This window comes from Ochotona curzoniae, unplaced genomic scaffold, assembly GCF_017591425.1.
Source record: "Ochotona curzoniae isolate NIBS_2020 unplaced genomic scaffold, NIBS_Ocur_1.0 contig_2855, whole genome shotgun sequence".
NCBI lineage: Eukaryota > Metazoa > Chordata > Mammalia > Lagomorpha > Ochotonidae > Ochotona > Ochotona curzoniae.
The window spans coordinates 1,412,490-1,428,622 of NW_024465615.1; the positions used below are offsets into that span (position 1 = coordinate 1,412,490).

General features: G+C 43.0%; 1 protein-coding gene across 2 annotated transcripts in view; it reads right to left on the reverse strand.

Annotated features, from left to right (window-relative positions):
* Positions 1-16,133, reverse strand: part of GPBP1L1 (GC-rich promoter binding protein 1 like 1) — a 54,863-nt gene that overhangs the window by 23,470 nt on the left and 15,260 nt on the right. Inside the window, exons 2-5 of one of the 2 annotated variants that reach the window (XM_040977761.1) lie at positions 7,554-8,548; positions 6,868-6,982; positions 3,731-3,866; positions 3,107-3,396 (exon numbers count right to left, since the gene is read on the reverse strand). In XM_040977761.1, the coding sequence (XP_040833695.1) occupies positions 3,107-3,396; positions 3,731-3,866; positions 6,868-6,927 (486 nt within the window). In that variant the 5' untranslated portion in view covers positions 6,928-6,982; positions 7,554-8,548. The remainder of the gene's footprint in view (positions 1-3,106; positions 3,397-3,730; positions 3,867-6,867; positions 6,983-7,553; positions 8,549-16,133) is intronic. The other variant, XM_040977760.1, reaches the window with a different exon arrangement.

Below are 16,133 nucleotides of genomic sequence, written 5' to 3' on the forward strand. Positions count from 1 at the left end.
TGATGGATATGCACATGGAGTAAGTTTATCATCCTACGTGAGGATGTTCAAACACTGAAATCAAGAAAATTATTTCTAGGGGAAAAAACCCAGGATTAAGGATGCTTTAAATCATATCTGCAAAATCCAGTTTTCTAAGACTGGCAAACAGCATACCTGGGGAAAAAATGCCAACATTTCCCAAAGCTAGGTGATGTGAAACACTGGCATTTTCTTCACGTACGCTGTTTTCCACACTCAGAAATAGAAATGCACCCATTCAGCCGCTGCCTGTGGTCTCGGAAAACAGAAGAGCTTGATCAATCCTGGCTCTTTGCTTTGGAATGGCTCAGTTCTGGCCACTGTGGCCATTTGGGAAATAAGCCAGTGGATGGCACATCTGTCTCTCCTTATCCTTGTAGATCTTTCCAAGAAAAATAAATCTTTTTATTTTAAATATATATATAAATGCAGACTAAATTTGTGCTTACCGAACTTCCTCAAGTATGATTTGACACAGAACTTCCCCTTTCTTAGCAGGTAAAGGCAATGTTACTTTCATTTTTTTTTCTTGTTGTCAATTTCTTTTTGACTAGAAATGTCACAAGAACGGTAATGGAATACCAGTCAGCTATATAGGGCTTAATTGTTTTCCACTCTAATCTACCTTATTTTTTACTAAAATCTTTAAGAAACCAGAATATTTAGGGATACAAAACAAACTTGATTCCTGTATGATCAGGTGCCAATGAGTTCACGATGTGCTTTAGAGGTTGATGTTGTAGCTTAAGCCACCACTGGCAACACAAGCACAGTAAGCACCAGGTACAGTCCTGGCTGCTCCACCCATGTGGGAGACTAGGATGGGTACCATCCTGGCCCAGTTGTAGATTTAGAGTGAATCAGCTAATAGAAGACATTAACAAAGAAAAATATTAAATTTACATACATCAGAAAGATGTATTTTGTAAGGATACAGTTTTGACGAAGTCATGTAGGTATACTAATCACATTAATACCCAACATTTAAATCAAGATATACCAAAAATTTCCTAGACCTCAGGGAAGAACAATTGATACCTAAATTCCATGGATGTATTTAGTTTTTGAAGATATTGATATATACTTATTTTACATTAATTAATTTGTGTTGGAATTGTCAGATTTACAGAATGAAAGAGACAGAGAGGAAGATCTTCCATCTGATGATTCACTCCCCAAATGGCTACAACAGCCAGAGCTAAGCCAATCCAAAGCCAGGAGGCAAGACTGTCTTCCAGGTCTCCCATACAGTTGCAGGGTCCCAAGGCCTTGGGCCGTCCTCAACTGCTTTCCCAGGCCACAAGCAGGGAGTTGGATGGGAAGTGGAGCTGCCGGGATAAGAACCAGCACCCATATGGGATCCTGGCGTGTGCAAGGCAAGGATTTTGGCCACAAGGCTATCACGTCGGGCCCTCATGTATTTATTAATACACCAAAATTACAGGAGTGGAGGTAGGGGAAAAACAAAAGGAAAAAACCCCCAAAATTACAAGGGGTAACTGGTTAATATGCTACTTAGAAACAACTAAAGAGGGTCTGACATCGTGGTGTAGAGCTGAACTTGCACTTGTGGTGTGAGCATCCCACATGGGTGGTATCCCAATGTGCTATTTCCAATTCAGCTTCTTGTTAATGGTCTGGGAAAACAGTGAAAGATGGTCAAACTTCTTGGGGGACTGACAAGAAGCTTGACACTCCTGGTTTCAGACCAGCGCAGCTCCAGTGGTTCTGGTTATTGGGGAAGTTAGCCAGCAAATGGAAGGTGTATCACTCTAGCTATAAAATAATCTGTTTCCAATAAACAAAATCAGAAAAAAGGGGGTGGAGAAGAGAAAAAGAAAGAAATGTCCAGATGGGCAAATATTGTGACACAGCAAGTTAAGCTGCCTCCTATGATGCTAGAAGCCCATTATGTGAGCCAGCCTGAATCCTGGACGACACGCTTCTGACCCTGCTCCCTGCTAACACATCAGGGAAAACAGTGGAAGAAGGCCCAAAGTACATGAGTCCCGGCACCCACAAGGACCTAGACAGTGTTCCAAAGCCTCTGCCTTCTGCTTGGCTTAGACCTGGCTGTAGTGGCCATTTAGAGAGCGAGTCAGCAAGCAGATCTGTCTCCTCCTTGGTAAGTCTGCCTTTCAAATATATATACATACATAAATAACTGGAGACAGTACAGTGGTTTAACAGGCTAATCCTCCACTTCCAAGCGCCAGTATCTCATTTGGGTGTCATTTACTGTCCCAAATGCTCCACTTCCCATACAGCTCCCTGCTTGTGGCCTGGGAAAGCATTGGAAGATGTCCCAAAGCCTTGGGACTCTGTACCTATATGTGACACCTGGAAGAAGCTCCTGATTTCAGGTAGTGGCCCCATTAGGAGTGAGCCAGAAAGATCTTGGTCTCTCTTTTTCTATGCAAATCTGCCTTTTCAAATAAAAACAAACCTTTCTTTTTTTTTTTTTTTAAATAAATAACCAGAGATGTGGAGATTTGGCACATGGCTGACACAATGCTTGACATTCAAATCTCAAACTAAGTTCTGGCTCCATCTCAGGTTCCAGGTTCCTGCTGATGTGTAGCCTGGGAGGCAGCAGGTGACAACTCAAGCATATGGGTCCCCACTAATTATGTGAGACCTGGATGGAGTTTCAGGCTCATGGTTTTAGCCTGGGTTGGCCAGATGTTGTGGACAGTTGGGAAGTAAAAAGAGGTTAGAGTTCTGTCTGCTTTTCAAATTAAAAACTCTCCATGTATTAGCCTCAAATTTTACTGAATTCACAAATAACAGCTAAAATATTTCTGACTTGCTTAGTTAATAATACAATTATTTTGAGAGCAATATCAAGACAGGGAATAAAATCTCGTATAATGAAGACAATCTAATATGTAAGCATAAAAATGAAAAATTTGTACAGATTTCTCGACTTATTTGGTCACTGCCTTCATACCAATGAATTCTTCTCAAAACAAAAATATAAATTTAGAAACTTCTAATTCTAGAATGTTCTTAATTACTATTAGGACTTTATGTTTAAGACACTATTTATCGGGATTTAACTAAATCTCTAAAACTTAACACTTACAAAATCTTCCTCTTCAAACTGCAACCTTTCCACCTTGTCTTCTTTCTTTTCTTCCCTAATCTCTGTTGGAGGCTTTTCTTGAAAGGCACAGCCTTTCCGGGTGTGCAGGCTGCCATTCCAGTGTCGATGGTTCCCAGGTGCACCTGCACTGCGCTGGCTCACACCATCATGATGACCTCGCGATGAGCCATGCCAACCAGAGAGATGCCCGGTGATTCCAGCATACGCGCCTTTAGAGACACCAGAGTCTACAGAATCATGGCGAAACAGGGAGGGCTGGTGCCAGGAATCTGAAATAATAAGGAAGTAAGGTATCATTTACTTCCTGAAAATTCAGAGACAGGGTCAGATGCTGCCACAAAATCTCCAGGGGACCTTTTTCAGTACGGAATGCACAGAAAGCAAACACAAAACAAACTTCTTTGGTGAGATAATCACTATTCCAGTTATTTAACTGAATAGATGACTCATGGGAACATGAAAACATCAAGAACCTAGAAAGCTCTAAACATAGGTGGATAATGACCACCAGCTGACAACTGTATATTATGCATATGCACCTCCACACCAACAGCCTGTGCTATCCAACTCTGAATAGTTCAAAATACACATGAGAAGGCACACAAGGCTCACCTGTAGTCCGTAAGGGTCCATTGTTAAAAAAGCCATCAGAGGAATTGTGTCGACGGCGGCTTACTCCAAATCTACCTTCTCCTCGAGGAAGATGTTCTCTGTGTTTTTCAAAGGTGGCTGTAGGTGACTAAGATGACATGAGTATAGAAAGGCAGGTAATTGATAAACAGTAAGACTATATAGACCATAAGAGTACCACAGACCTCGGACTTAATTTTGGCAAATTCTGTTACATACTTATCAACTCACTTCATTATCCCAGAATGGGAAAAAAGGCATACAACTTTTTAAAGATTTATTTACTTTCATTAGACAGATATACAGAGAGGAGGAGAGACAGAGAGGAAGATCTTCCATCCAGTTGTTTACTCCCCAAGTGAATGCAATGCCTGGACCTGAGCAAATCCAAAGTCAGGAATCAGGAGCTTCTTCTGGTTCTCCCACATGGGTACAGGGTCCCAAGGCATTGGGTCCTTGCCTTGAATGTCCGGGATCCCATATGGGCACCAGTTCTAATCCCAGCAGCCCTGCTTCCCATCCAGTTCCCAGCTTGTAGCCTGGGAAAGCAATCGAGGACAGCCCAAAGCCTTGGGACCCTGTGCCCACGTGGGAAACCTGGAAGAAACTCCTGGCTCCTAGATTCAGATTGGCTCAGCTCTGGCTGTCGTGGCCACCTGGAGAGTGAATCATTGGATGGAAGATCTTCCTCTCTCTCTTTCTCTCTGTATATCTGACTTTATAATAAAAGTAGATAAATCTTAAAAAAAAAGTATCTTGAAACAGCAGAGAGAAAATGCTTGTTTCAAAACATCAGCATTGCTATTGCTATTTATTATAGAATTGGAGAGAAGGTAATGGCTTAAATATCACATTTATAGGCAATCAACAACCACATATAATCTAAAACAATATGTCTTTCCAACTTTTCCTTAATACTTTATAACAATAATATAATGCTGGCATTTTCTGATTTTTATTTAACTACATGCAGAAATTATGTCGGAACTTAAATAAAAAACCAACTGACTATTATTACTTTTACTAATATTACTATTATATCTATCTTTAAGGTCCAGCATGGTAGTCTAGTGGTTAAAATCCTGGCCTTGCATGCGCCAGGATCCCATATGGGTTCCACTTTGTGTCTAGTTGTTATACTTCCCATACAGCTCCCTGCTTGTGGCCTGGGAAAGCAGTTGAGGATAGCCCAAAGTCTTGGGACCCTGCACCCGAGTGGGAGATTAGAAGCAAACTCCTGGCTCTTGGCTTTGAATTGGCTCAGCTTCAGCTGATGCGGCCACTTTGGGAGTGAACAAGCAGATGAAAGATACATCTCTCCTTTGCTCTGTATATTTGCCTCTCCAATAAAAACAAATAAATCTTTTAAAAAAATTTGGCTTTTATTGGAAAGGCAGATTTACAGAAAGAAGGACAGACAGGGGGCCTGGCGTGATGGCGCAGTGGTTAAGGTTCTCGCCTTGCACACCCGGAATCCCACTTGGGCGCTGGTTCTAATCCCGGCAGCTCCACTTCCCATCCAGCTCCCTGCCTGTGGCCCGGGAAGGCAGTCGAGGACGGCCCAAAGCTTTGGGACCCTGCACCCATGTGGGAGACCTGGAAGAGGCTCCTGGCTTCGGATTGGCTCAGCTCCAGCCGTTGCAGCCACCTGGGGACTGAATTATCAGACGGAAAATCTTTCTCTCTGTCTCTCCTCTCTGTATATCTGCTTTTCCAATAAAAATAAAATAAATCTTTAAAAAAAAAAAAACAAAGAAGGGCAGACAGGAAGATCTCCCATCCATCGATTCACTCTTCAAATGGCTGCAGCCATGCCAATCTGAAGCCAGGAGCGTCTTTTGGGTTTCTGTTATGTACAGGATCCCAAGGCTTTGGGCCATCCTCCACTGCTTTCCCAGGCCACAAGCAGGGAGCCAGATGAGAAGAGAAGCAGCACTGGTGTCCATGTGAGAACCTGGTGCTTGAAGAGGAAGGATTAGCCAATTGAGCCACTGTGCTGGGCTCAACTGACTGTATTAATGGGCCTATTGTTCCAAGTCTATTTTGTACCAATCCTTTAATATATCTATCTTTATGCCAAAACAACAGAAACTCCTTTTTATCATAAAATACTGAAACAGAATTATACAATTTTTCTCCTTAGTTCATTGTGTGTTAAAAATTTTACTCTTGGACCAGCTGTAGTAGCCTAGTGTCTAAAGTCTTTGCTTGCATGTAAACCATATGGGCACACTGGTTCGTATCTCAGCTCTCTATTTCCCTTCCAGCTCCCTGCTTGTGGCCTGCAAAAGCATTAAAGGATGGCTCAAAGCTTTTGGGACCCTTTGCCTCTGTGGGAGACCCAGAAGGGGCTCCTGGCTCCAGTTGGCGCTGGCAGCCACTTGCGGGGTGAATCAGCAGACAGAAGATCTTTCTGTCTCCCTTACTCTCTGCAAATCTGATTTTTTAATAAAAACGAATGAATCTTTAAAAAAATAATGTTGCTCTTTGCAGATAAGATTTGTATACTTTTCCAAAAAATTATTTTAAAAGTTATTTTCTTTTTATTTGAAATACAGAGAGACAAGATCCAGAGAGATCTCCCACCCACTAGTTCACTCTTCAAGAGCCTGCAACGGCCATCCTGGGCTAAGTCAAATTCAGCTGAAATCTCTCTTGCACCCAAATGGCAAGGACCCAAATACTTCAGCCGTTAAGTGCTCAAGGTATAGAAATAATCAAACATTGTTTCTCCCCTTTTCTCTTCCTCATCTGCTACAGATAACTGTGCATTCATTTTAAAGGTTTGGTTACTCAAGGGGCATTTCACACTCACCTCTGCCCCTTGATGTCACTGACGATATGTTAGTAGACACACTATTATCTCTAAAATATGCTGCAAATAATACAGGAAACAATAAATGCACCATGCACTGTGTACACACTGATGGAAACTGATTACTTATATCCTACTAAAAGAAAGGTTGTAAAGTCTATGAGAATGTATTGGCAATCCCCAAGCAAGACAAAATTAAAAAATAAAACCAAACCGAACCACTGTCTCACACCTGGATATAGGCCAACTATGGTTGAAAAACAACTGTATGTGGATAGTTACTGTAGTGGAGTACCTTAGATGACTGTGGTGTGGAGAAATTTAGCCAAGCAGGAACAAAGTCATGCTGCGCCATTTAGGTCCAGTGTCTCCTTTTAGCAAGGGGAGGCATCCAACCTCATGGCCAGGATCTGAAAAAGAGACAACTCAGTCACTAATGCATGCTTGCCAGTTTTACAGCAACATCTAAAGCAATCTACAATTACCCTAACATTTCTCTAGACAAAGACCTGATCTCTGATCCTCTATAGATCTACAAGATCCTCAATTAAAGATCCCTAAACAAATGATGATGTGACGATCAAGTATAAAAAAACAACATGGATCTGCAATGTTACGCGAAGAAAGCTTGAATAAATCACTCAATTACATCCATGAATGCAAAATTAATGCCTACTTTTACTACAGATACTTAGAAAAAGATACTTAATCTGCTTTAGATACTTGGGTAATTTCTGGCAAAAGCAGAGACAGAACATCTCAAAGGCTTTCCTATTTAGTTCACGTGTATTTTCTCAAACCAACAATTACCAGTTATCCTTATAACTGTACTTGTATCTTTATTTATTTGGATTTTTTGGTGGTATCTTTAAACCATCTCAATAATATTTTGTAAAATTAGATACCTCAGAAAGCAACACATATTTTTCATGGCACTTACAGAGCTTTCTCTCAAAGCTGAGAAATACGTTAAATATTTACCCCAGAGCACAACCTCTGTGGTCCTGTTTTCCGAACTCCTTGAGTCTGCCAGCTGGGACTCTCACGGGATTTTCTTGTGAAAAGGATGCTTAAGTAGCCTGGCCAGCAGCACGTCTTGTGATGAAGCACAGAAAAGCCAGGCTCCGCGTGGATCTCTCTCAGTCCCCTCAATTGCTCATCTTAAACTATCTAGTTTGTGACACGTTTCCAAATAAGGGGAAGGGGGAAGGGGAAGGGGGAAGGGGAACATAAAAAGTATTTGTTACATTTAAAAAAGGGGGGAAGGGGAAAGAGCTATGTCTATATTCACCTCATTCAACTTCCTTGAGTAATGGCACTATGATGTAGCTTAAATAGGTAATTCATGGACATCTGCACTGTGAGGACAAGCACTGCTCATAACAAGGTCATAGCTAGAAACACAGGTGGGCTTATATGTGGGCAAACACTGTCATCAAGGTGACAAATGAAAAATACATTAAAGCACTATAAAAGAGCTCAAAGTAGTCAATTCCAGTAGCAAAATATCCACATGACAAAGCCCTTAAAGCACAAATCTCATTATCTCACAACTACTAAAAAGTGTGCAGATATGTATTTTTCCTAACCTTCAAAAGCTAAGGACTATCGAATCTTGCTCATAACATTAAAAAAAAAAAAATCACACAGGAACTTGATATGCTTTTCCCTCCACGAAATAGCAGCTTTCAAGGCAAATTTCTTGGTATAAAGCTCCTAAATGTATATTCTATTTCTTTGGTCTTAATAAATCCAAAGGAAAACTAAAACAAGTAAAAAGATGAGAGTAAGGGATAGTCAAGGATCCAAATGAGGTTCTTCTCTTCCGTTCTCTCTATTTCACTTGCTCTTCTTCCCCAAAACTGAATCCAGCTACTGGAAGGTGATTTGAAGAATCTTGCAATCTGCTTCAATAGAAGTCACTCATAACTTTGGATCCATTTCAATCATTAAAAAGGCCACGAAAATTCACCACTCTGTAAATTAAAAAAAAAAAAAAGTAACATACAAAATCACAAAAGGCTAAAGTTATATATAATTGCTAAAATGAGGGTCAAATGTCCACACCAATTTATTCAGATTCAAAAACACATAAATTCAGTGTATTAACTTAATGTGTTATTACCTGTAAGAATATAACTGGACATTAACTTTTGAAAGATTTTATAGAAGTTATCTTTAAAAGTTGCTTTGTTAAAAAAAAAGATTTATTTATTTTTATTGCAAAACCATGTTTACAGAGAGAAGGAAAACAGAGAAGAAGATCTTCCGTCCAATGACTTACTCCCCAAGTGGCTGCAATTGCTGGAGCTGAGCCAATTTGAAGCCAGAAACTTCTTCCAGATCGCACATGCAGGTACAGGGTCACAAGGCTTTGGGCCATCCTCTACTTACCTTCCCAAGCCACAAGCAGGGAGCTAAAAGGAAAGTGGATCAGCCAGGACACAACTGGCTGATATGGGATCCTGGCACATGCAAGGCAAGAATTCTGCCACTAAATCATTGTGCCAAGCCCACAACTTGCTTTTTATATATACCCATTTCTTTAATTAGCTATAAAATTCAGAATGCAAAAAAACTCAGTTTAACACTTCTTTCACAAAAGAAACAAATTGCCAAAGTGGCCAAAAAATTAAATAATTTGCTGGCATATTACCAGTCATCACAATCTATTTCATATTATCCAGAACTAGATCATCAATAAAAGCTACTTTAGTATTCCTCATGCATGTATATGTTTATGTAACAAGTTATCAACTAGAGATTTAAAGTTTTTAGTATCTATTTCAAGATTTACTTTCACTGGAAAGGTAGATTCACAGAGAAGAGACAGAGGTATTCCAGCTGCTGGTTTACTCCCCAGCTGCCCACAACACCTAGACCTGAAGCATCAAGTCCCCCATGTGGGTGGCAGGGTCCCAAGATTTTGGGCCATTCTTCTTTGCGGTGAGGTTGATGGGAAGTGGAGCTTGTAGGTAGAGGATTATCCAGTTGAGCTATTGCGTTAGGTTTACTAATTATAAATGCATTGAGAGATCACATAAATTGCCTGAAGCAATGGCTCAGTGGCTAAATCTTAACTTTGTACATGCTGGCTGGGATCTTATATGGGCACCAGTTCATGTCTCTGCTCCTCCATTTCCCATACAACTTGGTAATGGTTCTGAAAACGGGGTGAACTGGGCCACTATACCCAGTGGTGCATTAGGGCTACAGTTGGCAGTTGGTTGTGCCAGGCTGCCACACCTACCAGTGCATCCTTCTATGTTCCTACTTCTTCTCCCAGAAGAATTTCTGTCCAGGAATGATTAAGTGAGATTAAACAAGGTAAAGATCCGTGGCACCAAAGGTAGGAACTGCACAAGCCCCAAGCAGGGTACACATAGAACCCATTTATAGCAGTATAAGCAAAATATACCTGAATGAGATGAAGGCATCCTGGCAGAGAAACAGGGCCAATGAGATCTAGTGCTTTCATGCAGCAAGATGCTTTGCACAGATGCTGTAGCATGTGTGACAAGCAAGACTGTGCAGGGGGAGAAGACATAACTGGATGCTGGGTTCATATGGAGAACTAATTGTTAAAAAATATAAACAACATTAAGGAAAAATGGTAACCGTAAAATTAGAAATCAGGATAGAGCACAGGTCATGCTGAGCTAAGCTCTTGTACCTACTGGTCTGCATGAGCCAGGGACACTAAGACACAGTGTCTAAGGCAAGGGCTGGGACAGGTGAGGGTCTGTGCCAAGATGAGTCAGAGCAACCACTAGCATGTGTGCAATCTATACCTGGGACAGGCCCAGTTGGGGAACTAAAGGGACACCCTAGCTGGGTTGAGGTTCCTACCAAGGAGTATGGGACTGGATTGGGGGGCTGCATTCTGACCAGGATACAGTTGCAGTCTCACTTAGCACAAGTGTGGACTGGGACTAGATGCACCAAGCCGGGCTAGAATCCACACCATCTGGTGCTCTGGAAGACCAGGGTAGATGTGGGACAGACTAGGCTAGGTCTCAGCCCCTACTGAACCACGACGTGTGAGTTGTATGTGAGTATGGACAAGCCGTGGCTGGGCTGAAACATCCAATAGTAACAACCAGATTGGGTTGAAGGCTAGTCAGGAAGAGCCACTGTTCCTGCTATGACAGGAGGTGAACTGAGTAGGGCTGGCTCATGGACCCCCTGGTATGCGCAAAATCTAGCATTGGGAGAGGTGCTGATGGAGGAGCCTGGGCAACTCCTCTGGCAGGACACAGACCCTGCAGGTAAGCTCAAGAGGCATGAAAGGAAACAGCTCAAAACATGCCTTGGAAAGTTTCCCACTGGCATACATTTGGCATGGGTCTGGGGCAGACCAGGCTGAATCAGTTCACATTATCCATTGGTGAATCTGAGCACCAGAACAGACTGTGGGTCGAGCCAGGTTCGGTCGTGACAAAACAGTGCACATTACAGAATGCCGAGGTGAGGTTATCTGTGCCAGATGTGACCACAGCGCCCAAACAGCACACGTGAGAACCAGGAAGGGAAGGAACGGAGCTGGCAGGGGAATATGGGAGTGCTACCCTGCTGAACCGCTACTCCCACTGGAGAGCGTGAGCTGGGATGGGTGCAGACCAGACCAGGCAGGGCTATAATACCTGTGTGCCTCATGTGGACTAGACCAGGGAAAAGCCAGGCCGGGCAGATTATTCCTACTGTTGCAAACCAAAATTAGAGTGGGTGAGGGTTGTTTGGGCTTAATCACAGCATCAGCTGGCAGAAGCTGGCACTGGGAGCTAATTCTGTCAAGTCAAACCACAGAACCACCTGGAAAGTGCATAATCCAGGAGTGGGAGTGGCCTAGAAGGGAAATAGTGGCACCTCCCTCCTGGGTTACCACTGCCACTAGAGGGCATGAAAACCAGGACAGGGGCTAGGGTGGCAAGACAGAAAGTCACCCACCACCACTTCTCGGCCTTTTGTCTAAGATCAAGTGAAAGGCACCCAACAATATCGGTGTGGGCTGAACAGTGGAGCTGGTTAGATGGAAACTAGGCTTCAATGCCCTTTGACATGTATGAGAGCCAAATGGGATGTGGGACAGACTGGACTAGTCTGCTACACATACTGCCAAACCAGGGTAGGGGGCGGGCCTGGTGAGGGTTACTGGGGTCACTCCAACTAGGCTGCAGCTCCCACTGGTTTATGTGAAGGTCGAGTGTGTGCTGGGCAGAACCAGGCTGGACTGCGACACCTATTGGTTCCAGTGGAAGAGAGTGCTGGAAACAGAACCAACCCAGTAATTGCAACCACCAGCTGATTAGGGCGATGGACTGTGCCGGGCCCTGTACTTGCTAGTACACACAGGAATCTGGTCTGGGATCACTTCAGACAAAGTGCTTTTGGGGATCATCCCAATCGAACTGCCGGACTTGGAACCCTAACCATGAAAACACAGAGGACAGAACAAGTCAATCAACCACCTCAGCCAGAAGTTGGCAGTGAAAAACAGGGCAAACAGAGACTCCATGATGGACTATGTTAATCGGTGGATTCTTCAACGACCTCATCATGCTTGGAGTGGCAAGACTGGCAGCAATTCGTTACTGCTGAACTATCAAAACCACTTGAGCAAGACCCTCATAGCATGGCCCAGATCAAGGACCTGGGGTGGGTGGGAAATTGGGTTGGGCTTCTCCCTTAAAACCCCCTTTACCTCAGATACATGAAGGAAACAATGTGGAAATAATAGTCTTACCCACTTCCCTGTAAAAAAAATAAATAAATTTAAAAAGAAAAAAGAACTTAACAGAGAACAAGGAAGGCCCCTGTGAGGACAGATGGAATGGGTCACCTCTTACACAATGAATATAACAACATATTAGAGCCATCAAGACGATGCAGGGGACACAGCTGTAGTAGCTGAAGGGAAAGCCTCCAGCCAGCAATAAGAATACATCACCTGGGCCCGGTGGCCTAGTGGCTAAAGTCCTCACCTTGAACACACTGGGATCCCATATGAGTGCCAGTTCTAATCCCGGCAGCTCCACTTCCCATCCAGCTCCCTGCTTGTGGCCTGGGAAAGCAGCAGTGCATGGCCCAAAGCCTTGGGACCCTGCACTCGAGTGGGAGGCCCGGAAGAAGTTCCTGGATCCTGGCTTTGGATCGGCATAGCATCGGCCGTTGCACTCACTTGGGGAGTGAATCATTGGACAGAAGATCTTCCTCTCTGTCTCTCCTCCTCTCTGTATATCTGCCTTTCCAATAAAAATAAATAAATCTTAAAAAAAAAAAATACATCACCTGAGCCTCAGAATGGGGTCAACTACACAAGCGTGGGAACAAAAGCCTTCTCAACTCTGTCAGTCTTATCCATCTATCACTCAGGTAACAACCCCAGGATATTCTTTGGATATTAATTTAAATTAGAAAACTTGGATTGATCAGAGTATAAACTATGTACGCCCCATTGACATTTAAACACGAATCAGAAAAGCCTTCCTACTAACAGTCCCACATTGATAGATGAACTCTGGTGAGCTGGGATTGGACAGCTTTGCTCACTGGCTCAGACCTGAAGTTACTGGCCAGTTTGCAGAAAGAAAGAACAGCTGAAGGGTAATTCCTTGATCCTGCTTTCTGCAGTCCAGTCTAGAAACTTTTTTCTAACAGGACTGTGTACAGACTCTGGGGAGGGCATTTTTTCTTACAAATCCACAGAATCTACAATTCAAAGCAGGGCAAGGATTCACCCATTACACACACACACAATTATCCAGTTTTCTGATATATACACCATTTTCAATCCCCTAACTCAGATACTGATCCCAGACATATAATCTGCAATGTCATAGTAAGGAAGTCCTGAACAGTTGTATTGCCCATAATACTGAAACACTACTCTCAGTTTACTGCCATCACTTTTTCTTTGTCTCACCAATTCCAAAAACACAGAACACTGTCATGTACTTGCTGAGTAAGTATAAACAAATGGACTACTGACTAGTAGGATAAAACACACTCAATTCCATGAAGCAATCTCATATGGTGTTCAAATCAGGAATTAGCTATTTGCGTCTTAAATAGTGTTTACCTCTCCTCACCAAGGTAGTATTGTCAGGAAGCAAGATATTCTCTGCTGGGGCATGACGTGGTGATGACCGACTGTGGACTTCACTTGCACCTTTTAAACTATCAGCTGTCAGTGATTCCTTTTTTATAAAATACTCATTCTTCAGTTGCCTTTTTATTATTTGAAGCATGAAAAGGTTTTGACTACTTGTTTGGAAAATCTTAATGTCTTTTGATGAAGAAAAGTTCTTCATTTTCGTGAAAGTTGATTTTTTTTATTTAATCTGCTTATTTGAAAGGCAGAGCAACAGAAACAAAGATATCTCATTCTTCTCAAATGGGTACAAATCCAGTTTCTGGCCAGACCAAAGCAGGAACTCCGTCCTTGTCTTCCCACATGTACCGCAGGGACCTAAGTACTTAAGCCAACTACTGCAGCCTTCCCAGGGGCTTTAGTGGAAGCTGGATGGACTGGAAGCAGGGTAACTGGAACTTCAATTGGCTTGGCAATATGAATGCTCCTACATAAGATGTGGTTTAACCCATTACACCACAATGCAGGGCCCTACGACTTACATTTTGTTTTTGTGAAAGCCAGCTATATAGAGGAGAGAAAGTGAGGAAGATCTTCCGTCCAATGATTCACTCCCCAAGTGGCTGCAATGGCTGGGGCTGTGCCAGTTGGAAGCCAGGAGCCAGGAACAACTTCTGGATCTCCCACGCAGGTGCAGGGTTCCAGACCACAAGCAGGGAGCTGGATGGGAAATGGAACAGCTGGGACACAAACCAGTGCCCATCTGGGATCCCAGCATGTGCAAGACAAGGACTTTAGCCACTAGGCTACAGCGCCGGGCCCATGATTTACATTTTTACATGTTACTTTTTTTTTTAAGATTTATTTTATTTTTATTACAAAGTCAGATATACAGAGAGGAGGAGAGACAGAGAGGAAGATCTTCCGTCCAATGATTCACGCCCCAAGTGAGCACAAGGGGCCAGTGCTGTGCCGATCCAAAGCCAGGATCCAGGAACTTCTTCCGGGCCTCCCACTCGAGTGCAGGGTCCCAAGGCTTTGGGCCATGCACTGCTGCTTTCCCAGGCCACAAGCAGGGAGCTGGATGGGAAGTGGAGCTGCCGGGACTAGAACCGGCGCCCATATGGGATCCCAGTGTGTTCAAGGTGAGGACATTAGCCACTAGACCACGCCGCCAGCCCCTTTACATGTTAGAGTAACCTTTCTTCCTCAAAGTCCAAAGAATTTACCTATATTAATTCTAAGCTTCATGGCTTTAACTTTCACATGTAAAACTGCAGGCATAGTCATTTGACATGGTGGTAAAGGTGCTGTTTGGAGTGCCTGGGTTTAAACCCAAGTTCTACTCCAGTCCAGCTTCTGGTTAATGAACATCCTGGGAGGCTCAACTATTTGAGTCCCTGCCACCTGTGTGTGAGACCAAGGATGAGTTCTGTACTCCCAGCTTCATCATGCCTCCCCATCAATCCTCAAACTTACTCCAAGTATTTGAGAAGACTTTAATCAGGCTGTGAACTGATATGGCTATGGAATGAAGTTTGGGTCAAATTATCAACTGTTCCAGAACACTCCTTCACTTAATTAAAAAGCCATTCTTTTCGTAAATCATCCCCAAATCTATATCTAGAGTTACCCACACTTACATACGCATCTTGTTCCCAGGTTTCTACTCCATTGTCTGTTCCTACACCACTACCATGTGTATTATCTATCCTGGCTTTTGTAGCAGCTCAAGGCCATACTTTCACGACATAACTTTACTGAAGGCCTTGATTAAATTGGTTGCCTCAAAAAAAAAAAGTTAAAAACTCAGAAAAATTCATTATGACATTATTTAAATCAACAGTGAATCTAGATCTTACACGATGCCTATAAAACTGTGCATGGATTTTACACAAACCAACTAGGTTACCGCCCCAGGCCCACAATGTGATTATTCTGGGTTTTTTTTGTGGTATATCCTTTAAAGACTACTGATGGCTATTATTAATTATCTACAGCCATCTTAGTAAACTTAGGGACTCTATTAATTTATCACAGGTATCACAAACTGACAAACTTGTTAAAGGAACATTTTAACTTTCAGGAGGCTATCAGATGTTTAGATACAGATGTAACAGGCAGCTGGATGTGAATACGTATTTCATGTTGAGATACAGGCTGGAGATCAAAATCTTGTTATCAGAGACCATTCCCCCAATCCATTTAAGACAATACACTCATGAAGACACAGACCTCAAGACTTAATCCTTAGAAGTTCCATCCCTGGGTCCGGCGAGGTAGCTCATGGCTCAAGCCCTTGCCTTGAACACACTAGGATTCCCTATGGGCACCAGTTCATTGTCCCAGCTGCCCTGTTTCCCATCCAGCTCCCTGCTTGTGACCTGGAACACAGTCAAGGATGGCCCAAAGCCTTGGCAACCTACACCCACACGGGGGACCTGGAAGAAGTTTCTGGCTCCTGGCTTCGG